Source organism: Erinaceus europaeus, chromosome 2, assembly GCF_950295315.1.
Source record: "Erinaceus europaeus chromosome 2, mEriEur2.1, whole genome shotgun sequence".
In the NCBI taxonomy this organism is placed as follows: Eukaryota; Metazoa; Chordata; class Mammalia; order Eulipotyphla; family Erinaceidae; genus Erinaceus; species Erinaceus europaeus.
The window spans coordinates 59,094,735-59,120,779 of record NC_080163.1 but is presented as its reverse complement, the minus strand read 5'-3'; the positions used below and the strand labels follow the sequence as shown (position 1 = coordinate 59,120,779).

The window sequence follows — 26,045 nt, the reverse complement described above, 5'->3', positions numbered from 1 at the left end:
CTAGCATTTGAAACCTGGTGGTTGACAAGAGAGTTAACATACAAAGCCAGACAAATTGTTGACCAATCATGGACCTAAAGGTTGGAATAGTGCAGATGAAGAGTTGGGGGTTCTGCCATTTGTATATAGGTAGTAGGCATATTTTAGTTACATTCCAAAGGGCGTACGGCTATACTAGCTTTTTGTTTGTTTTTGCCTTTTCCCTTTTGCCCCTGAGCCTGAAATCTGATATGCCAGAGGATCCAAGTTATTGTCTGGGGAGATGATGTCATGGCCAGAAAAAGGAACAGAAAGCTGGATCAGGGAAGAGAGTAGCTCCTTAATATGGGGAAGGGGTATAAATATTGTTGACTGTGAACCCCATCGATTTGATGTCATCTGGGGCCCATAATCAGCTTAGGAGCCTATGTGACCTCTGCATCTCTGTAGATCTGAATTCATATTCTGTGGTCATGAATAGGAACATTCTATGCTACCCCAGTATCGACCCATCTTCCTCAGGTGTAGCATAGAGTATGTTGTCCATCCTCCCGTTGGAGGATGGAACATTCTCTACCGTTGTTGATCCAAGTTGAGGGCAAGGTCCTATGGGGGCCCACAAAGGGGTCCATTGTGTTGTTCCTGATAGGAATGACTGATAGTGGAGACAAAGGAGAGAGGGATTATTCGAGGCCTAGGCCCATCATGTCTGTTTGGGAATCTCAGGACTCCCCGACTAGGGCCCCAGATGATGGAATGGTCTGATAGTGACTAAAGAGTCATGGTTAAAGTATGCCAGTCTCTTGCCCTTATTCAGCTTTTGCAGTCCTTGCTTTGATGAGGTTAGCTTTGGAGTGAGTGAGAGAACTGTAATAGGAAGTAGGTGAAGAGGGTATCTAAGTCTAAGTGGACACTATTTCATTATGAACTTGATCCTGACTCACTAAAGACTATTGTGTATTTTTGCTTTTAGGTATATATTTTGCCCTAATTTATAGATACATGTGAACATATGCTCTATTTTGTGGGAACTGGCCTATATCTAGGATTTGGGACTTTGTTAGGAAGTGAACTTCCTGGAATGGAATTAGAGAATACCATGAAAGGAGAGGTCTCACCCGAGTAATGAGAGTGAAGGGTTGACATTCAATGCCACGGCATGTCCTTTGTCTACTCTAAGACATCTGCCACAATGTAACTGTACATCTTTTCCCCTGGAGTTTTTGATCTGACACCATTAATGAAAAATAAAGAACCTAGAAGAAATGACAGATATAAAGAGGAAATTCAAAACATGAATTTTAGTGATTAAAGAAGTAAAAAATATTTTTTGACCACACATATATTATATGGCATGAAGTAACTGTGGTTCCCTGAAGAATTTTTACTTTTCTCATTTTCAGATTCAACTGAGGACCTTTTTGTTGTAGTTCAAAAATCTGTTTATTTTTTATGCAATTATTGACCAGCTATTTTTTAATGCATGTGGATATAAAGCCCTGGGAATTAAAGAAATGTTCATCTCCTGAAAAGATTAATAATCTACAGGAATGACCACAGATCACTGTAGTATAAGTCATATATCTACACACACCTTGTTCAATTGCAGTACCTAAGAGAGGAGAGCAGAGTGTCACAGGGCAGGTTGTTGAAGGGAGACCATTTGAGCTGAAATTTTTAAAATGGATAATATACTTCAATAATAAACAGAATTGTTGCTCTGCTTGCCTCCCCCCTCAAAAAAATTTTTAAAGCAAACAAACAAAAACTGTTTCAAATCTGCTCACAGCTTCCTTCCCCCATCACAATATACACAATTATAAATTCTTTCTCTTAAATTTGTCTTTAAATTGCATTTTACAGGTATGGGGAAGCCTGTGAGAAACATAGAAGATTCCCTGTAACTGACTGACTATACAAAGGTATATAGCTCTGTGAGTAAGAAGGAATCTTAAAGTCTTCTGATTCTACCAATCGTCCAAAGGAACCTTCTAATTATACTTAGTATAGTCATTTAACTGTGCTGTCCAGGCAGTGTTCTAAACTCCCTGTACTCATTATCCTTTTACTATGTCCTCACCCTCTTTATAGTGGGCATACCTTACTGACTTTATACTATCAGCTTTGTAAATGTAGCTTGATTGGTAAGAAGAGCCTCAGACCTCAGTAGTGATCCTCTAAAGTGTGTGTTTTAATTAATCCACAATGCTGCCTTTGCTTCTAGAATTTATCAGTCTGACCAATACTTTACTGACTTTAAATACTTTAACCACATCTTGTAAGGTGGATCCTAACAATCTCCTCTGCCCTGACATTGTAGTGTATCAACTAGCACCTGGAATTACCTTGACAACAGAGTTGGAAAATGTCAAGTTTGTGAGGACCTCCCTAATATAAGTGTTAGGATTAGTCACTCTTCTAGTTCAGCTGATTTTAAATGTAATTGAGTTGGGATTAAAGCAAGGATGATTTTCCTCTGTGAAAAAATTAATAAAAATAAACATAGGTCATTTTAAATTATAAAACTGGTTTTATAGCCTATATATATCTCTCTCTCTCTTTTGCCTCTAGGGTTATTGTTGGGTATCAGTGCCTGCATTACAAATCCACTGCTCCTGGTGGCCAATTTTTCCATCTTATCATATAAGACAGAGAAATTGTGAGAGGAGGGCAGATAGAGAGGGAAAGAGAACGTGCCTGTAGACTTGCTTTGCTGCTTCTGAAGCATCCTCCCTGCAGGTGGGGAGCCAAGGGCTCCGGCTCTCATCCTTGCACAGGCCCCTGTGCAGGCCCTTCTACTTAGAACTATGTGCACTTAACAGGGTTCTAACCGTCAAGAAAATATTCTTCATTTTCCATGAAGCCTCACAAGACTGAATAATGATGCAGCTTTTTAAAATCTAAAGTGACTGTAACACTTTGTTGGAGTTAGGTTTGCAAAGAACCTCAAGATGATGATTGAATCACATCCTGAAGAAATTCACATGATCAATTTTCATCAAATGATTACTCTTTTATTAACAATACAGTAAATTATGTGTGTGCTTATGTGATTACTATTAGGGATTACAGTTTGTAACAGTAAATACAGTTTCTGAATACTTTATGAGAAGTCCACGCAAGATAATCACTGAAATTTTGAAAATTGAGAAATAGTCATAATATTTAGAGTCAAAAACACACAAAAAGAAGTCACATGCACATATTCAGAGAAGTCCTGGTAGTAAGTAAAGTAGACAATAAGTATGATAACACATCATCAAATGGAACAGTGTTCTTACCCTTGTTTTCTGGACAATAATATTCAGTAATGGGAGGAGATAATGAGACTGTCAGCACAGATTTTATTCTCCTGGGGCTCTGGCCTGAGTTCACTCACCTTATAATCCTTATCTGCCTCATTCTTCTGGTCTACTTCATCGCTGTCATGGGTAATGCTGTTCTCATTCTTCTCATCTGGCTGGATTCTCGGCTCCACGCCCCTATGTACTTCCTACTCAGTCAGCTCTCCCTCATTGACTTGGCCTTGATTTCAACCTCTGTCCCCAAAATGGTCACAAACTTCTTCTCAGGGAAGAGAAACATATCACAGTTTGGCTGTGGAGTCCAGATCTTCTTCAGTTTAACTCTGGGGATTGCTGAGTGCCTCCTGCTAACCCTCATGTCCTATGACCGGTACACTGCTATCTGTAATCCACTGCGTTACTCAGTCATCATGAGCCATACTATCTGTAAACACATGGTCATTTGGTCTTGGGCAGGAGGGGCAGTAACTTCCCTGGTTCATACAGCCTATGCCATGCACTTTCCAACCTGTCGTCCCCGAAAGATTCCTCATTTTTTGTGTGAGGTTATGGCTCTCCTGAAACTCACTTGTGAGGACATTTCAGCCTATGTGAAGTCAGTAGTAGTCTCGAGCTTTCTGGTAGTCCTCATTCCCTTGAGTCTTATCCTGGCTTCTTACACCCTCATCTTTCTTGCTGTCCTCCGCATGAACTCATCTGAGGGCAAGAGCAAAGCTCTGGCCACCTGCTCTTCCCATCTCTGTGTGGTAAGCCTTTATTTCGGTCCTGCCATATTGGTATACATGAGACCTGGATCTTCTAAGACTCCCAAGCTAAACCAGTCTCTATTCATGTTTAATGCCATCCTTACCCCTATGCTTAATCCTCTCATCTACAGCTTGAGAAACAAGGATGTCATAGCAGCTGTAAAGGGTATAATCATCAGTAGATGCCCTTTACAGAAGACAAAATGCCACTTGGGTCATTATACTTGATTATAATGCCATGATAGCATGTTTCTTTGAATTATTTTCAACCGCTGATTTAAGAATCATAAAAATGTTAGAAGTTATTTTTAATAATATTTTATGACAAATATAAAACAGAAAAACCACTTTACCATGGCCTATGAGCATCATCGAAATAACCACTGCTTCTGACAGACATTTCTGAAATCGCACTGCTTTTCTAGATAACACAGGCTTCCATTTTTGCTTGCATACAACTGAGTCACATCTGCCTACACATGCTTGTGTAGAAGTATGTGAGATCTGCTTCTTGAACAGTCGACAGACTTACAATATAGGCTGTGATCTATAAGAAGAACTTCTTTTCCTTATTTATTTATTACATAGAGATAGAGAGAAATCCAGAGGGAAAGGGAGATGGATAGGGAGGGAGGAAGAGAGAGACACATGCAGCCCTGCTTAACCACCCACGAAACTTCCCCCTGCAGGTGGGGACAGGGGGATTTGAACATGAATCCTTGCACACTGTAACATGTAGACTCAGCCCGGTGTACCACCTCCTGGCCCCAAGAAAACTTCTTACAACGAGACTTGTAACTGATGTGGCATTAAAATAGTGCATCTAGGGCCAGGTGGTGGCACACCTGGTTAAGTGCACACATTACAATGTGCAAGGTCCCAGGTTCAAGCCCCTGGTCCCTACCTGCAGGGGAAAAGCTTCATGATTGGTAAAGCAAGGTTTCAGGTGTCTCTTTTGGTCTTTTTCTCTCTCTATCTCCCCTGCCCTCTAAATTTATGTCCCTATCTAATAAATAAAAAAAAAATATCTTAAAAATAGTAACACCCGTGGTCCGGGAGGTGGTGCAGTAGATAAAGCACTGAACACTAAAGCATGAGGTCCTGAGTTCAATCCCCAACAGCACATGTACCAGAGTGATGACTGGTTCTTTATCTCTCCTATCATTTCTCATGAATAAATAAATAAAATCTTTAAAAAAATAGTTGCACCTCTCTTGAATTAACAAAAACAACTTATTATCATGTTGGATGCCTGTAGTAAAAATAGTCAGCATTTCTTTTTGTAAGAAATGAAGAATAAATCTTTTATTTTTATACTATTTCTGACTTTATAGTTACTTTCCATTGAAAGCACAGCTATAAAAATCCCTTCATGATACTCTTAAAAATTAAAATAAAATGTTACCTACCTCCTAACATTGCTAGGGAGAGTAAATGAGTTGGTATACATATTATTCCAATAATATAGATGAGTAGTATAGATAAATATATATATGTAAACATACACACACGTATATGTGTGTGTGTTTGTGCACATACCCAAGAAATTGAAGGTCAGACAATATACAAGTACTCAGGAGAGAAGTAAGCTCAATTCTATAAACTGTTTTTACTAGACATGACAAATGTTGCTTTAATTCACTTGATAGGACAGAGAGAAATTGAGAAAGAGAAAATAAAGAGAGAAATGGAAAGAAAGATACCTGTATCACTTGTTTCACTGCTCATGAAATTTCCACCCTGCAGGATGGGTCTAAGGACTTGAGCCTGAATCCTTACACAAGGTAACATATGTGTTCAACCAGGTGCATCACCTCCCAGCCTGTTGCTTTACAGGTAAGAAACATGTACCATATCCAGTTTAGGATGAATACCAAATGGCTCAGTGGCAAAAATTAGCCTTTAGTCAAGGTTGAGATAAAAAAAAAGAAAAACTAAGATTTCTAGACTAAAATATAAATCTTAAGTGTCATAAAAGAAAAATACAAATAACATGGTAGAAATTCAGAGGTTAAACAGGCTCCTGTGCTAAATATGAACTTTGATATGGGCCCTAGGACAGATTGATGGGGTTTACAGTTAATGATATTTATGTACTTTTCTCACACTTGGGAGCTTTCAGTCCAGCTTTCTAGCCCTATTCTTAACTCTGACACCATCTTCATAAGACACTTTTAGTCCACCTGCATGTTAGCCATCAGTTCAGGAAAAATTACTAGTCATGGGACCCTTGCAACATACCTAAAATAGACTTTCTAGCTTCTTCCCACTTGAAGACACCTAATTTCATCTGTCCTATTTCTACCTTTGGGTTCCTATTTATGAAACTATTTGTCCTGCTTTATTATGTCACCACCTTTCATCCACCAATTTGCTGACACTACTATGACTCCATCTTGACTTCCCTGGGCAGACACATTCACCTTAAATCTTTACTTAAGTCCTTAAGTCTTAACTCTCTAGAGCCTTACACCAGTAGAGAAAGATAGAAACAGGTTGATGGTATGGATCGACCTGCTAACATGCATGTCCAGCAGAGAAGAAGCAATTATAGAAGTCATACTTTCCACCTTCTGCACCCCATAGAGAGTTTTGGTACATAGTCCCAGAGGGATAAAAAATGGGGTCATTTCCAATGAAGGGGATGGGAAACAAAACTCTGGTGGTGGGAACTGTATGGAATTATACCTGTTATCTTAAAATCTTGTTAATCTTTATTAAAATATAAATAATTAGTACTTACAGTTTTAAAAATTCACCCAATGAGAAGCCATATAAATACATCAAACATCTACTGAAAGAGCTACAGCAATATATTAACAGCAACACAGTCATAGTAGGGGATTTCAACATCCCATGCTCTCAACTTGTCTAATCATGCAAGCAGAAAATCAATAAAGACATGAGGGAGCTAAATGAGGAGATAGATAAACTAGAACTATTGGACATTTTCAGAATCATTCATCCCAAGAAACTGGAATACACATTTTACTCAAGTCCACATGGGTCATTCTCAAGGATAGACCATATGTTAGGTTACAAAAACAGCATCAGCAAATTCAAGAGCATTGAAATCATCCCAAGGATCTTCTCAGACCACAGTGGAATTAAACTAACACTTAACAATCAACAAAAGATTAGTAGTAGTCCCAAAATGTGGAAGGTCAGCAGTACACTACTTAACAACTACTGGGTCAAAGAGTTTTAAAACACTGGTAAAACACTAACAATAATCTTATAAATAATATACTTATTTCTCTAAGGACTCAGAGGTTCCAGAGAATTACTCTGATATATGTAGTGCTGGTTACTGAACTCAGGACTTTAGGCACACAAGTCCAGTTCTTTTCTGATGTGCACATATTTTTAACTGCAGTGATGGAACCTAGTACATGTGTGATTCTTCTGATCTTGGGCTTTTTTTAATTCTTATTTCAGAGATAGATATATAGAGACATGGGAATTGTGTGAATTTGTATCCCTATTATCCTATGGTTTTTTTTTGTCAGTGTTTCCTTTTTATAAATAAAATTTTAAAAATAAAGAAAGAGATATATAGAGAGAAACAGAGAGACCACATATTTGGATATGCCCTGGTTCTATCTGTGGTGCTTCCACGTGGCGCTGGAGCTCTAATTCATGGATTTGCACAGAGAAAGACAGGTTTTTTATCAGATGAGTTATCTCCAGCCTCTATAATTTTAAATATTTAAACATATCAGCACAGCTGGAGACTTTTACAGGTTTATAAATTTTTCATGTTAATTCTCATAAAAATGAATGGGAGCTAGGATCCAAGTGATTATTATTTATTAATTCATGAAATTTTCACCTTGCAGTCATTTAATCCATTCGTCCTGTTTATAAATGAGAACAAAGAGTTCAAGTAAAGTCTATTTACAGATGGTATTGTGCTGCTGACTCACAATGTATAATGTACACACTTGTAAACCTAGGGAAATAAAACTTCAAAAAGACTGATCTGATACTACTAGGCTCTGAGCCACTTTGTGTATCATCTGAGACTCTGCACCTGCTGCTCCAATACCTAGTGGTGATTGGCACTACCCAAGAACCAAACTAAAAGGTACTTTCCCAACAAACCATAATCCAAAGGGAATACAAAGTTAACAAGCATTACTCAGAATCTATGTAGGTGAAGGTTCTGTACAAAGGCAGAGTCTGTGTCCTTATCTCCAAAATGAGGGAAGCAGACCTGAAAACCTGTTTTATTTTCATCCTGTTTGTATCCTGATAGCAACATATTGAATCATCTATGTGAACAGATGATCTGTGTACTCACTTGTTAAAACAAAGGTTATGAGAGAGGCTAAATTATTTGTGCCAAGGATACAGCACCCTGTTTGGGGTCATGATTATTTCTGTGTACACCCAGCATTAGAATTCACCACCAGTAGCCATATTCACTATCACTACTTGGTGATAAATTAAATACCTTCAGCAGTGTTTTCAGCACCTATCTGATGGTAAAGATTAAAACCTAAGTTCCTGGTGCATCAGAATCAGGAGCCCTGGAATCTCTAAGTTTTCTCAATCCTCAAGTGGCTATCTATAGTTGACTGAGTTGGAGGAGCATCGGTCCAAAAAAGACACAAGAGTAATATGCGTATTTTCACTCAGTGACATTTTCTGTGGGAGAGACAACATAGCATCCCTTAATTGTGAGTTCAAGATAATTAAGGCCCTAATTGGTTTCTTTGTAAACTTGTTCTCTAAGAGACTGGGTACTTTGTCAGATTCTGGCAAGGACTTAGTAGCTCAGTTCTGTGTGATTCAGCACTGTAGTATTTGGCCTCTGTGAGTCACAACACAATGATTAGGCTGAAGACTAAGTGAAGTAAATGATCTTCAGAAAAGCCAATCCTGTGAACCAAATACCACCAAGTAGATAGTTCCAGTGAGCCAGAGAGCTATGATGCCATGAAGGAACCCTGATGATTTCAGGTAAGATGGGACACACATGAGAATACTGGTAGGGGTGCTTTATGAAAGTCACATTAAAATGAGGGCTTCCTAGTTTCTTGTTTTTCCTGTACTGAGTATTACATTACAACTGGAAATTCAATGAAGAAGAAAAATGCTATTTCTATAGACTCTGTTCATAATGGATTAAACCCCCCCTCCCAGTATTATTCTGCAATAGGCTTTATAACAGTTGAGTCTCTGATCCACCTCCGACAGAAATGGAAATCATCCATTGTTCTTCCATAGATAACAGAACTCTCTCTCCGAAAATTAAAAACAAAAGTATCATACATATACTGATAATCAAATTTGCTTGCCCAAATTTACAGAAACTTAAAGAAATCTGTGTACTTCTATAGTTAAAGGTATATTGTATTAGATATAACAGCATACTTTTAAAGATGTGATGTTGTCCTTGATTTTACAATAATATTAAAAAGCATTAAAATTAGTTGGTCAAACAAGGGTTGCATTAATTTTCATGTTTTTTTTTCTATAAACAGCAGAACAAAATAGCAGTGTAATACAAAGATGCAAAAGACAGTTTAGAGTACATATAAGTAAATGAACCATTTAAATACAAGAATCTTGATGGTGAGTGTGGTGTGGAACTATACCTGTTATTTTTTAATCTTGCAAACCACTATTATATCATAAACAAAAAAATATACATAGCTGTATTGTATTTACACACACAAACACACGCACACATCAATACTGCTTTGCTCTTTTCAGTAGTTTTCAATCAACTTCACACATTTATTTTTTCTTTATTGGGGGGTTAATGGTTTATAATCAACAGTAAAATACAGTAATTTGGACATGTGTCATATTTCTCAGTTTTCCACGTAACAATTCAACACCCTCTAGTTTGTCCTCTGCCATCTTCCAGGAACTGAACTCACCATGACCCACCCCCCCACCACTCCCAAAGTCTTTTACTTTGGTGTAATACACTAAACCCAGCCCAAATTCTGCTTTGTGTTTTCTTATTTTTCAACTTCTCTTTTTATTACCAGTTATTATGATTTCTTAATGATCGACAAGATTGTGGGATAAGAGGAGTATAATATACCTGTCATCTATATCTGGGGGTGAGGGTGGGAGTTGTGACTGATCCAACCTGACAAAGTATGTAAATTTAGTTTAAGTTTTTGTTTTATGACATGTCAACTACAGTATACAATTAAGATAAGTGCAAAAACTGTCACTTAGTAAGTGACTTGGACCATGAGTTCTTTGACCAATATAGTAAATTAAAAATAAACAAGACACGTTTGTCTGGACAGATATCTGAATGTCCACTATTTTATTGCCTCCTGAGAAGAGTCACCGAGCTTTGCTGGATCCTGAATCATAATATCTGTTCTAGTTAGTCAGTATTTCAGGAATATCTATGCTTCTTTTATGAGACTTACTGAAAAATAGCAAAGAGAATTGTCTCTCATTGAGCTATTAAATTTAGATCAGAATGCAAAAAAAAAAAGAAAACAATTTTCCTGAAGAATCTGTTTCAGTTACCAGAATTAAGTTATGACATAGTTGACTGCATTTATGTGTATGAATTTAAAAAATGTAAATATAATCTCAGAATACCAAAATATTGGCAAACTTTACCAAAAACGGAAAAATCAGCAAAGTAACAGCTGCACTGTGAATGTATTTAATTGATTAGATTTGGCACTTTATCTTAGGATCACAGAGTATTTTACTAGATAGAGCCTTAGGTTTTAGACCAGTGGTTTTAACTATCTTGCACAAGAACCAATGAGATATCATGAGAGGCAAAATAAAGCTTATTTATTAGAAATAACGCATTAGATAGTGAATAGTAGAAATATGTTTCTACAAATAAAATTCAATATAACCATTGTAAAATTCAATGTAAATTTTATCTCATTTTGTGGATTAGCTAAAAAAAAATTATTAGAATACCCACCTTTTATGCATAAGACATGGAGTTATATATGTTTTACATTTAGAATGAGGTAAGGACTTAGGCTACACTCACAAACCAGAGCATAGCCAGTCTTAAACTTTAAATTCTTTTTGTCTAATAAAACTATATGGGTGGCAGAAAGCTTGTTACTTCCGAGTTTTGCCGGGAGTGAGTTGGTAGGCAAGACCTGAGAGCAAGCATATCAGTGAGGACTGTGGTTTCTTTTAGGTCACAGAATGGGTTCCCTAAAGTTTCTTGTGAGTCTGTTTGCTCATACATGCTTAGTTAATAAAATATCAGTAGGTTTTGTAAAATTTTATCTTATTGTATTTTTAATTTTTTAATCTTCGTTTATTTATTGGATAGAGACAGCCAGAAATCAAAAGGCAAGGGGATGATAGAGAAAGAGAGAGGTAGAGAGACACCTGCAGCACTGCTTCACCACTCTAAAAGCTTTCCCCCCTGCAGGTGGAGACCCGGCACACTGTAACATGTGCACTCAACCAGGTGCACTTCCACTCCGCCATCGTTTGATAAAATTTAGTTTGATATTTTCTAAATTTTCTTTTCAGTTTTAGTGAAGTCATAGGGAAAAGGAAGAATTCTTCCTCACCTCAGCAAACCTATTTCATGATATTTAACACACACACACACACACACACACACACACACACAATTAGCTTAGGGAAATTTGCAGAAAGGAGTAGTAAAATTCACACCCATATCATAGACCTATGGAATTACTGATTAGAATATTTGGAGTTGTAGTACAATCAGTCAGTCATATCAAGTCACCAGTGTGACTATGATCTCCAAAGTTTGTTAAAGTAACACATTGTTAAAGTAGCAGTAAATTATTTTAGATTGATAATCCCTTGGGTTTTTTACATAAAGGAATCAACTTTCTTGATTTTACTTCACTAACTCCAATGAATAAATTCTCCTCATGGTAAAAAATAATGTATATAACAACATGCTATTAAATCTTAGATTCCACCTAATCAATCTGACATGTTACACAAAATAAATGAAATTATTCCATTCACTGTAGTCACAAATTTAGCACTCTGTGGTCTTCTTCTTCTAGCGTTTGCCCTTCTTCCATAGCCAGTCAACAGCGTCAGGTTGAAAGCTGTCAGGAGCTGCTTGTTGCTGGCTTTGAAAGTGACTGGGATCCATGTGGATTCAGTCGGCTAAGAAGGATCGTCAGTTTCCCCAATGAATGGGTACTCACAGGATGCACCACGAGAAGGTTGATCCAATGCATCCCAATGTACAAGTCAATTTAATAATTTATGTAGTAGAGAAAAAGTACAAAGTCAGAGACTTCAGAGTCAGCAATGGTATGTATCATTATGAATAAGGGAAGAATATATACCAGTCCAGGGAGTCGGGGGGTAGCACAGTGGGTTAAGTGCACGTGGCACAAAGCGCAAGGACCGGCCTAAGGATCCGGTTCGAGCCCCCGGATCCCCACCTGCAGGGGAGTCGCTTCACAGGTGGTGAAGCAGGTCTGCAGGTGTCTATCTTTCTCTCCCCCTTTCAGTTTTCCCCTCCTCTCTCCATTTCTCTCTGTCCTATCCAACACAACGACATCAATAACAACAATAACTACAACAATAAAACAACAAGGGCAACAGAAGGGAATAAATATTTCAAAAAAAAAGAATATATCATTTCTAACTAAGGTTACTGTACATTGGCCAGGACCACACTTTTCATGGTCTAACCCGTGTCAGCAACATCAGAATCATTAGAGCATTTCTTAAACATATGTATTTCAGATCTCATCCTAGATCCAATTCTAAATTTCTGAAAGTGAAACCTAGAATATAAAATACATTTTAGCAGATGTTCTATGTAGTTCTAGTGTCCAATAATCTTGGATCTCAAAGAGGGTCAAGAAGTCAAGTAGATTGAAGAGATATAGACAGCAGCTCTCTCCTAATCACTGAAGAACTCTATTAACTTCAGGGGATAGACTACCTGTGTTAACATTCTGCATGAAAACTACAAAAAATGACAAAAGGTACTTCTCTCAATGTTTGAGTGCTTCATCATCAGGTATGTCAGGCTGGTTACTATCTTTTTATTTCTTTCGTGTAATATGTTGACTGTAAAATACAGTGAGTATAGATATCAGTTTTAAAACATGTACCTTTTTGCACTCTTCTTAGAGGTATCAAAGTTAAGCTTGCTGCTTGCTGAATCTCTGAATATAGTTGGGATAAATAAACTCAGTTCTACCAAACAGACAAATACTGAAGCCATAGAATATATCAGAGTATTCAATAGTCCCTGGGGGGAACAAAACATTAACATTATTGAATATAAATGTGAAGGTGTTCCAAAATACAGTGTATTTCAAAGTCTCAACATGATTACTCCATGTTCTATTTGCATCCTAGGACTACCTTACTAAAGCACCCTTTCACTATGCTAAAATTATCTCAACCACAAGCATGGAAAGAAAAAGAAAACATAGTAAGGAGTCTTCAGATTAACAAGAGTAGGATTAAAGGTGAAGTAGAAAAGTGAATATCGCAAGGCTGTCTCATGTCTTAGAAGAGGAGATGGCATAGAAAAGTGATAGGAGGGAGTCTGGCGGTAGCGCTTTGGGTTAAGCACACATGGAGTAAAGTGCAAGGACCAGTGTAAGCATTCTGGCTTGAACCCCCGGTTTACCACCAGCAGGGGAGTCGCTTCACAAGCAGTGAAGCAGGTCTGCAGGTGTCTGTCTTTCTCTGCCCCTCTGTCTTCCCCTCCTCTCTCCATTTCTCTCTGTCCTATCCAACAATGATGACATCAATGACAACAATAATAATAACTACAACAATAAAACAACAAGGGCAACAAAAGGTAATAAATATTTTAAAAAGGAAAAGAAAAGTGATAGGAGGGTTGGGGGTAGATAGCAAAAAAAAAAAAAAGTGAATATCGAAGGGTTTACTGCTCATCTCAATCAAATCAAGGCAACCAGTGTCACCTTGACATGATTCACTTTGGACTGTATCCAGAGGCAACAGATCTGGGATGTCAACCTTCCAGCTCCAATACTCCAGTGAAACCTTTCCTAGCTCATAGAACTCCTTAATTCCATTTTGGATAGCACACTTTCTAGTTATAGAACCTAGATATAGACCAGGGCCCATGAGATAGGGCACATGTTCACATGTATCCATAAGATAGGGGGAAATACGTACCTTAAAGTATAAGTGTGCAGTGGTTTACAGTGACTCCAAAAGTAGCAAAAAGTTATATAAATAAATAAGGAGAAAAAAAAAAAGAAAGAAAGAAAGTGCCTCACTTTCCAAAGGGCAGCTGGGTCAACATATTCTATTACTCGAGGAAGACCAATCCTGAAATAAGTGCAGCCTAAAATGTTCCTAGCTATGACCATGGAAAGAGAGCTCAGACTGACAGAAATGCAGAGGTTACACAGGCTCCTGTACTAAATATGAGTAGACATGGGCCCTAGCTCAGATCGATGGGGTTTACAGTTAATGGTATTTATATACTTTCCCCATATTTGGGAGCTACTCTCTTCCCTGACTTAGCTTTTTCCCTATTCCTAACACTGACACCATCTCCCCAGACAATACTTTTAGCCCATCTGCATGTTAGCTCTTGGACTCAGGCAAAAATTAGTAAGGTCTTGGGCCCCTTAATAGACTCCCTAGCTTCTTCCAACATAAAGACCCCAAATCTCATCTACTATATTTTTACTTTTAAGTTCCTGATTATTAAACAATCTTCTCTGCTTTATATCTTACTGCTTTTCAGCCACCAAGTTGCAGATGCTACCTTGATGTCAACCTGACTACCCTGGGCAGGCCTCACCAATATGTCCTGGAACCCCACCTCTCCAGAGTCCTACCCCAGTTGGAAAATACAGAAATAGGCTGGGGGTATAGACTGATCTGTTAATACCCATGTTCAGCAGAGAAGCAATTACAGAATCCAAACCTCCCACCTTCTGCACCCCATAAAAGTCTTTGGTCCATATTCCCAAAGTGATAAAAGACTAGGGACCCTTTCAGTGGAGGGGAGGGTATATGGAATTCTGGCGGTGGAAACTGTATGGAAGTGTACCCCTCTTATCCCACAATCTTGTCAATCATTATTAAATCAATAATAAATAAAAGATGTTATACCATGCGTAGAAAAATTCAGCAAGTGACATAGCTAAGCTCTAACTGTTCATTCCTCTCCTATAATTGCAACACTTTTATATAGTAGAGGAAATTACACTGTTACCCCTCCAAAAAATCTTTCATGAAAGGTTTAAACTACTATGCTAAATAGGCCTTTATACACATCCCTGGTGTCATATATACAAGGTTTAAAAATTTCCATTATCTTTCAGGTGAAGGAGAGAACATGGAGACAGGAAATGAGACAATAAGTACAGACTTCATTCTCCTTGGCCTTTTCCCTGGAATGAAACATACTGGTCTCCTTGTCTCTGCTGTTCTCCTCATCTACATCATTGCCATCACAGGAAATACCACCTTGATTCTTCTCATCTGGGCAGATCGCCATCTCCACACCACTATGTATTTCCTGCTTAGCCAACTCTCCCTTATTGACCTAACTTTCATCTCAAGCATAGTCCCCAAAATGGCAGTCAACTTTTTCTCAGGCAAGAAGAAAATCTCTCTAATTGGCTGTGGAACCCAGATCTTCTTCACCTTGACTTTGGGGATTGCTGAGTGTATACTTCTAACCCTCATGGCTTATGACCGCTATGTGGCCATCTGTCATCCACTCAAATATCAAATCATTATCAGCCTCCAGGTCTCCAAGCAGATGGCTCTGGGATCCTGGGTGGGAGGGGTTCTGGCCTCCTTGGTTCACACAAGCTACTCCATGCACTTCCCCCTCTGTGGCCCCCGGGAGCTCCACCACTTCTTCTGTGAAGTAAAGGCCATCCTGAAACTGTCCTGTGAGGACATCTCTGCCTATGAAAAAGGGGTAGTAGTGACCAGCATTATTGTGGTTCTTCTCCCTATTAGCCTCATTCTGTCTTCCTACACCCTCATCTTCCTCCAAGTCTTGCGAATGAACTCTCCTGAGGGCAGGAACAAGGCACTGGCTACCTGCTCCTCACATCTAACTGTAGTCATATTTTACTATGGTCCAGCCATGCTGATATACATGAGACCTGGATCTTCCCACACCCCCACACTGAACCAGGCTCTCTTTATGTTTGACACCATCCTCACTCCCATGTTGAACCCCCTCATATATAGCCTGAGGAATAAGGAAGTGGTGGGCTCCATGAAGAGAATGCTATGGAAACTCCCCCTTTTGAAGTAGGTTCATGTCTTTATGAGAAGACAGGACACTTCAAAGTTCAAATATCCCTGAGAGGCAAGAGGATTCACCCAGGACTCTCTGTGTCCTCTTTCTTCTCTCCAAATATTGTCTTGTCTCATTTTAAAAATGTGTTTATATAATAAGAGAGAACAGAGTGAGAAATAAGACCTTATCTGGTGATAAACTGTATCATGGATCAAACACAGGGTCTTAGTTTGAGGTCTACCCATTGAGCTCTACTGAGTCAATTCTGAAATATGCTCTACATCTCTTATCCTAGTATTCTGATAATGTCAATTTTAAGTAACTAAATCAATTAATTCTCTAAGCACAGAGGAAAGACAAAAATCAAGCCACTTTAAAAAAATATGCAATGCAGTCGAGTTCTAAACCACAACCAATTATCTATATGATAATACTGTGATAAATATTCCTAATACTGTTTCATTTGAGTGATCTGGTATAGAGAATCACTATTTTAAATGCAATAAAATTTTAGATGAGGCACAAAGCTCAAGGACCGGCTTAAAGATCTCGGTTTGAGCCCCAGTTCCCCACCTGCAGGGGAGTCGCTTCACAAGCAGTGAAGCAGGTCTGCAGATGTCTGTCTTTCTCCCCCCCCCCTATCTCCCCCTTGTCTCTCCATTTCTCTCTGTCCTATCCAACAACGATGACATCAATAACTACAATAAGAGCGACAAAAGGAAATAAATATTTTAAAAAGAAATAAGACACTTCAAAATATAAAATATAAAACTAAATAGAGAACTAAAATAGATTGCAGTAAGGCAAACTAGTATACTACAATTTTCTTCTTAGATTAGAATTTTGGGTTAGGAAGAAACTATTAATAGTCTTTAAGCTTTATCATCACTAAAACTAAAATTGCGCTGTATAGAAGACTGAGTCCACCATTAGCCTATTATTGCCTTCTTCGTTTGAAATGACCAATTAAAAGACCATCATATGCACTATCAGACCATCATTCATAATTGAACAAGGTAATCATAATTTTTTTAATTTATTTTTTATTAATTATCTAATAATAAAAAGTTGTCTACAAAAAAATCATAAGATTACAACTTCTAGTTCTCAGGAAAGAAATTGATGCCATACACAAAATAACAGTAACACTTGGATGGATCCCAGGGGTATTTGCTGCATTCAAATTCCCAGTGCTTTAGGTTGTTCTCTAAGTGCAATCTAGCTCTCTGCCTGTTATCAAGGAAGCTATTCAATTCATATCACATATTGAGCATTATCAAAGAAGTGAGCATAGTCAAAGAAGTGATAGCATCAGTAAGGGGCTGAAACATGATGAGGAAATTTGAAAAAAAAAGTCAGAGTTCTGGAATTTCTGCAGCTAAGGGAAGGACAGTCCCTGGAGACAGACTTCTAGGGTTCAAATTAGGCTCCCTCTCTTAACATGTCTTTGGCAATAGATAAATTAGTAAACTCTTCACAACTTCAGTTTTCCTCTTTAGTAAAATGAAAATAATAACAACATCAACCTTGTGGAATATAGTCAGACTTGGGTGAGGTTATAAATCTCTAAGAACAGTTCATATGGTGGTTATCTCTGGGAGGTGAGAAGGTGGGGATAGAGAACTCTGCTAGTAGGTGTGGTATGGAACTATATATTGTGATCTTATGATCTTCTAACATATTATTAATAACAAATAAAACTATTTTTTAAAAAGAAGTTAGTTCATACTCACATATACTGCCTTAGAGGTGACTGTTACACAAAATTAATATTCAAATAATATGACTTGAAACAATATATTTCTCAGTTGCTTAACCAACCAGTCCAATGACATTTTAGGTTAACAGTGTACAAACTGCAAACAAACAAACAAACAAAAACCCCAAATCCACAACAATTTATAAGCCATTTTGGATGACCAAGAAGAAACATAAACCACAAGCCCAGATACAGATGCAAACAATAATTAGATTCAACATGGGACAAGGAGCGACTTCCAGCAACTGGTGGCAGTTTAAAGTTTAACTGGTAGAGTGAAAGACAGGTTAGGATTGCCTCTGAAGTCACTAAAAATCAATGTATTCATATTGGTTAGATTTGATATCATCAAACCTAACACCTATCAATCAGACTCTCAAAATATAAACTCTTCCCCCAGATTACCAAAGCCCCAGCATCACTTACGTGGTGTGCTAATGTGGGAGAAAGTTCAGATGCTTTATATCCCTCATCTCATCTCTCATTCTAAATAATATTAAAAGAAAAAGCTCATGCACAAGGTGTTAACATAAAAAACAAAGTTCATAACATGATTTGAGGGACATATACATTATAGAATAATTACAAAATTCAATGCAATTGACATATCAATCTCATTACATATTAAACTCTCTCTCTCTCTCTCTCTCTCTCTGTGTGTGTGTGTGTGTGTGTGTGTGTGTGTGTGTGTGCTGAGAGAACACTTATCATTTAACGTTAGGAACTTCCGCTAATATACAATTAATCCTAAATGCCTTAATGTGATATCATCAGTCTCCACATCCTAGATTATTTCACATGGTGAACTTTACCTCTCAAGTTTAATCACACTAAATCTTAACTATTTATTAAAACCAGTTTTTTCAAATTCAAGCTAAAAAAATATTCACACATTAATGCAACATATAGTGGCTCCACATCCTCAGCGGTGTTGTACTAACTAGGAGAGACCTGGTTGCTCTGTTTATCTCAATCAACTCAGATTCCTAACCACTTCTTTTTAAAAATTATTTTATTTAGGGCTTAATGTCTAGCATACAGTTGTTGACACATGTGTCTGTGGGCCATGTGTATGTCTTCTTGAGAAAACTGTTTAATTCTTTGGGCCATTTTTTTATTGTATGATTTTGGCCAAGAGTTTGCCAGTTGTACTTATGGTTTCAGAAGACCAGCTTTTGCCTTCATTGATCCTGTATATTGCTTTATGTCTTGCTTTGTTTTCAGTGTCATTTATTTAGTCTTTACTATTTTGCTACTTTGGGATTTAACCTTCACTTATTCTTCCATTTCTAAATTCTTCAGGTGTAAGGGAAAGTTGTTTATCTGGACTTTTTTCCTTTGCTGTCTTATCTGAAGTGCCCACCATCAGATTCTCAGGGTCTCTGATATCCTGTAACTAGATTTTGAGGCCTTAGGGTCACATGTTATCAGCCTGCACAGGGTCAATTTCTCTCCAGTCACATAACTAGGACAGAAATAGTTAGTAGAATTTCCACTGAGGTTGCAAATCATCAATGTACTTGAATGGATTTCATACCCTCCATACCTTTAAGGAAGACTCTCCCAAAATGTGATTATCCCAGATTACCCAGTCTCATTCAATTACATTTTAGTATATAAACAAGTGTGATGCTTTGTTAACTTCTAAGCACCAAAATCACTCAAAACTACCGAGAGCTCAATTAATTGAGGTTAAACCAATATTAACTGCTTTTTACATACTTTACACTTAACTCCTTAAAATTTATCTTAACGCAACTAGGGACCAGGTGAAGTACATTCTCTGCATACATTATTGTATTTAACAACTTAAAAAGTCTGTTGTTATCATCTTTTTGTGTATAGGAAACAGCACAAAAGATGGAAGAATCTGTCAAGTCACATGGTTATAAAAAGGTAAATCTGGGAGCTGGGCGGTAGTGCAGCGGGTTAAGCGCAGGTGGCTCAAAGCATAAGGACCAGCATAAGGATGCCAGTTCGAGCCCCAGCTCCCCACCACAGGGGAGTTGCTTCACAAGTGGTGAAGCAGGTCTGCAGTTGTCTATCTTTCTCTCCCCCTTTCTGTCTTCCCCTCCTCTCTCCATTTCTCTCTGTCCTGTCCAACAACGACATCAATAATAACTACAACAATAATAATAATAATAATAAAAGGTAAATCTGGGTTCATGCTTTCTCTTGCTCCTTAACCATAGAGTTGTTGAGCAGAGAGAGAGAGGGTGAGACTGATTCTTCTCCCTGGTGATTTCATACTTTCCCTCCTGACACCAGAGCTTATTATCTTCAGGGCTGGACCAAGCCTATCCATACTCCAGAGAGTTAACATGTCTCCCATCCAGTGCACTATATTTAATCTCTGCTTCATGAACTACTAGAGGCACACTGGATCAACTATGAGCTTATATTACCAGTTTCCGAATAATTATAAGGCCTTATTCTCCACACAAGGAACCTAATGCCTTAGTTGATGAGCTATATGAAACAGACAGACATGGAAAATTGAGAATTCCCAGGAGGTGACTAAGATGGATTCATACATAATAAAGAGGTAATCAACATGAAAGAAGTCCATATCTTGGGTTCACATGGGCAAAAACATGGCATTTATCTAATCATTTATTTATGTGTGATACTCTATACCTCGTAGTGTCTTCAAAATGCTTTAGAAAAAAAAGCACAAATATTTTAAACTTGTCATGGAAAGTAAATGGCTGCATAATAATTCAGAGTAAGACACTGGGGCAAATCATATTGTATAGTTAGGTAGATTATCTGTATTCACATGTATGCAGTTTACAATGCACAAAATTTGCAGCCTATGAATTACTCAATAACTAATAGGCCTTAGCAACATAGATAAACCATTTGTATATCAGCCTAGATGAAATCCTTATCTCCTAAGAACATGGTAAGAGACATTACTGGTATTTTTCTAGGCCCCTAGTCAATTTTTTAGAGTCATCACATTTTTAAATAAATCACAAGTACTAATAGATTCAAATGGTATGCTTAATTTTATGCTTTAATTTGTTCATTCAGTATATTCTGTGACAGTGTTTTCCTAGATAGGGTAGAAATGCATAGAACCCTGTCCCATATGCCTTTTGTGAAACACATGAGACTTATTTGCTGCCCTTGACACTGTGCTATGACATTATAAAAATCACAATTTAGTCCTTCAGATGAAAGAGTATGTGATTGTCATAAACAGAGCTATGAAATTCCTATTATCCACTTTAATTTTACAGAGGTCTCTTACCCTGTCACCAAATATCAATTCCAATTCACTCCTTACTCAGTGGCTGTAAGACCTTGGTTGGAGGTTAAGATATAGAGGTCAACTCAGCCTTTGGAAAAATCAGTGGACAGTGTCAGTAGGTGAAGAGTTACTTGGAAGTAGGAGATTAAAGACTAGAGTAGGGACTAACAATTAATGCAATTGATATAATACAAAGTTCAGCTACAAAACAATGGCCTTTATTATTTTCTCCACTATTTCCACATGCATAGAAACTTTACCCTCTTATTCATATTTTTATATAATCGTGACTTATTACTCAGTTCTTACTATTGACTAAGCATTATGTTGTTACTAGGATATATTAGTAAACAAATTTTTTTCCCTCAAAGAAGGGAAGTGGGTAAAAATCAATACCATAAAAATAAGAAAATTTCAGCTTGTGACAATGTATATGAACAGATACAAAAAGAGGATGCATTAGTGAAATAAGTTGGTGACATGTTTTCAATAGAATAATCAGGCAGTTATCTGATGGGTGACATGGTAGATACTGAAAATAATTTACACTTCTTCCCTACCATTCTCAACTTATCCTTCTGTGACACTATCCATAGCTCTCTTCTCTCCATAGTTATTTCCTAACCTACATATTTAGAGTTCCTTTACTTGAAATCTTTCCATATTAACTGGCAGTAGTAGATATCTAAGTTATTTATTCTTGCCTTTGAGAAGTAGGTGACTTCATTTTAAAGGACAACTTCAATAAATGTTCTTATGTGTGGACAGATGTGTTTGGGTGTACAAGGGAAAGTCTCAATGTACCTGATTTCGCTGCTCCAATCTAACTTATTTAGGTAGAAGACAGACTGCCTGAGATGGAGAGGAAGAGACACCATAGTGCTGAAGAATCTCCCAGTGTATTAGTAAACCCATGGGTATACCAGGGACTGGAAACCAAGCTGTATGAGGGGCCTTATCAAGGTATGTTATATCTATAGCCACATCACTTATAATTCAGGACAAAGCAGTACAGTATTTTCACAACAAAAAGTAATTTTGTCCCAAAGAACACAATATAATTTTTTTATAGCAAAGTAATATCCCATGGAATATATCCCATAATTTATTTAACCAGGAGAGACATTTTTTTTTAATCAGAGCACTACCCAACTCTGGCATAGGGTGTACTGAGAATAGAAGTGAGTTTCTGGGACCAAGATATGAAAGTATGGTACACAGCAACTAAGCTAACTTCCCACCCAAGAGATTCATTTTCTTGATGTAAGCTTTTCTAGAGTCTTTAATATGTTATTAAGAGACTCTAAGTGTGAGGTAGGGCAAGCAAACACCAGCCCATTTTGCAAAATGATCTCATGATATTCCTGTCTGACTTAACTGTGGCAGTTATGTTCCTGCAAGTTATTGAAGAAAAATGTTTTTAAGGTAAGGGCTATAAATAACTGTTGAAGAACTAATGGTTGGGTGACCATAGCATTATGTAAACTTACTATATGATATTAATAAAATTTTATATAGGTAAAATGTATAGTCTACAGCCATATCACCCAGAATATGCCCAATCTTGTCTGATATAATACCCATAATATTGAATAAACTATTCATTTCATCACTAGGATGTATACTTGTTATGGGTTATAAATCATAATGAGTACTACGTATAAAAATCTTAGTAACAAAATATGAAAATTACTCATAAAGTTGTTTGAATTTTTTTCTACCTGATTCTGTATAATAAGTGCTTGACAATAACCTTCATTAAATTTTTCTTGCCTTTTCTGATCCACAAGAATACCTTACAAAATGCCAATAACAGTGGAACAAACTCAAAAATTTACATGTGATGATACAGAAAAATAATGGAAGGATTTGCTCAAATTGACACATTAGTTACAAGGAGAAAGGACAGAAAAATGATGAAGAAAACAAGTCAAGTATCCCTTTGATTAGTCTATTTGCCTGACCATGTCAGTTCAAAGCAGTCTTGAGGCATGCTAGGCTAGAACCATAATATCTCCCAATCATGACTCATGAAGTAACCTATTCAGTGATCTATAACTCTCCTAAAGATAACTTCATACACAGATTATGAATATAAAAATAATAAATATACAGAGATTCCAGATTTCATTAGTAGCTGAGAATTACAAACTACTTTGGAAGAAATCTTCTACCAGGATATGTGAATATTTTCATGTTGACCAAAATCCATAGTAAAAATCCTCATGAAATTACAATAACATTGCACTAAACAGTGCAAAATGACATGGTTATAATAAGTATTCTTTATCAGTGTTCCTTACCTATGAAGCTGATTGCTAAATAGTATGTTCAGATAGTAATGGAAACCAAACCAGTTGTCTTCCCCTCATAAAATAGAGTTCAGTATATTTGAATTCATTTGGAAAAAAGTGAGTTTCAAAAATAGGTTCATATCATTGGTTTATTTACATAGGAAGAGTAGTCATGCTGTGTGCTTTTCTTCCACAGTCCTTCAAATCCAGCCACCACAACACTAAGACATGGGACAAGAAAATGGATCCTCCACCACTGATTTTGTTCTCCTAGGCCTCTTTTCTGACTCCAGGCATCCAGGCCTCCTCATAGCCATTGTTCTTCTCATTATGGGGGTGGCCATCACTGGGAACTCAGCCTTGGTCCTCTTGATTTGGAGTGATACCCGCCTCCACACACCAATGTATTTTCTACTCAGTCAGCTCTCCCTCATGGACCTCATGTTAATCACAACCATTGTCCCCAAAATGATCACTGACTTCTTCTCTGGACATAGAGATATCACTCACATTGGATGTGGAGCTCAGATTTTTCTTTACTTGATGCTAGGAGTGGCTGAGTGTATTCTTCTAACTCTCATGGCCTTTGATCGCTACTTGGCCATCTGTAACCCTCTCAGATAACCAGTCATCATGACCCCTAGAGTCTGTGTGAAAATGGCCTCAAGTTCCTGGACTGGAGGTATAGTAGTCTCCCTCATGCATGCAGTTTATGCCATGCATTTTCCTACCTGTGGAGCCAAAGAAATTCACCATTTTTTCTGTGAAGTCATGGCACTTCTGAAGCTGTCTTGCAAAGACACTTCAATTTATGAGAAAGTAGTGCAGATGTCTGGTACTGTTTTCCTTCTCATCCCTTTTGGACTCATCCTGACATCTTACATTCTTATCTTCCTCACGGTCCTGCACATGAACTCTCCTGAAGGCAGAAACAAAGCTCTGGCTACCTGTTCTTCCCACCTCAGTGTGGTGAGTCTCTATTTTGGTCCAGGAATGATTATCTATATGACTCCAGGTTCCTCCCTCTCCATGGAAGTGGACCAGAATCTCTCTGTGTTTAATGCAATTGTTACCCCCATGCTTAATCCCCTCATTTATAGCTTGAGGAATCGAGAGGTGTTGGGGGCTGTGAGGAAGATTTTATCTAGAAATTTAAATATTAAGAGAAAAAAAATGACAATTTTTCCTTAAAACCCATATTTATGTGAATGCTATTGTGAAAAAAATATTTCAATTTATAACTGCATTGGAAAATAATTCTCAATGTCATTTAGCTTTCTTTTTATTTTTTTCTTTTCTTTTCTTTCTTTCTTTCTCACAACTAAGTATAATGGTGCTAGGTAGGAACTAACTCTGGGAACTTAGAGCCTCAGGCATTCAATCTATGTGGTAAGCCACTGTGTTATTTCCCAGGTTTGTTTTTCAGATTTCTGATAATTTTAACTATACTAAGATGGTGGCAGATGTGTTCCTTTAAATAGTGTTACCCATATTTATTGATAATAGGCTGCTCAGCTACCCTAGGCTTCACAAATAAAATTATCTGAGGAAGGAACTTAAGTATACAAACTCAATTTCAGGTTTCAAAATACCCTCTTGGAAGGATCCAGTTGGTGACACACCTGGTTGAGCACAGACATTACCATACATAAGGACTCATGTTCCAGTCCTCCTTCCACAGTCCCTGCAGTGGGGGAAGTTTCATGATTAGTAAAGCAGTGATGCAGGTATGTCTTGTACTCTCTATCTCCCCTTTCCCTCTAAATTTCTCTCAGTCTCTATCCAATAAAATAAATGAGTAAATAAATAAATAAATGTTTTAAAATGATATTCTGGTGGATAAAAAAGCTCTAATGTACTTTTTATCAGCATAATGCCTTACACTCATAATAAATATTTTGCAATATTGAAGCCATATTGGTTTCTTCATCTTTGGACTTGGATTTAATGAGTCATCATTCATGATAAACAGCTTGGGATAATACCTATCTCTTCTCTATTTTTCCATAAACTGTCTTGAAACTAACAGTGTGGTTTACTGGTCTCTCCACTGCTGACTCCACATGTGTCTATTCTACTCTGATTTAACATGTTTTTTTATTCACACTGTTACCTCTACAAATAGCTTGTAAGTTATTTGTGATAAACACTTAGGGTAACCCTTGAATGTTCCATAAGCTTCTTGCAATTAAAAACATTTGAATAAAAAAATAAGAATAAACATTTGAATAAACATTTAATTAATTCCAATTACTTCATTTGTCTTTGTATTCTTTTAAGGGAGAACATTTCTCTCCTCAATTTCTAAATATGTTATCAGCAATCAATGGATCAGAATTAATTTTACATCAGCATGAAGCCCATCTGAATCTATTTTAATCAGAATTGGACATACTGAGAATAACATCTTAGTATGCTTTTAACAAAATAAAAAAATACACCTACCTATATGTCTATCTTATATTAACATTTGTATA

General features: G+C 37.3%; 2 protein-coding genes and 1 pseudogene across 2 annotated transcripts; all 3 read left to right on the top strand.

Moving 5' to 3' along the window:
• The first annotated feature begins 3,289 nt into the window (after positions 1–3,289).
• LOC103113248 (olfactory receptor 2AJ1-like) lies at positions 3,290–4,258 on the top strand. The gene has a single exon (XM_007522771.1). It carries the CDS (start codon positions 3,290–3,292, stop codon positions 4,256–4,258), a length of 969 nt encoding a protein of 322 aa, XP_007522833.1.
• Positions 4,259–15,335: 11,077 nt separating this feature from the next.
• Positions 15,336–16,274, top strand: LOC103113213 (olfactory receptor 2AJ1-like). The gene has a single exon (XM_007522735.1). It carries the CDS (start codon positions 15,336–15,338, stop codon positions 16,272–16,274), a length of 939 nt encoding a protein of 312 aa, XP_007522797.1.
• A 7,495-nt stretch (positions 16,275–23,769) lies between these two features.
• Positions 23,770–24,759, top strand: LOC103113247 (olfactory receptor 2V1-like; annotated as a pseudogene).
• Positions 24,760–26,045: the final 1,286 nt, after the last annotated feature.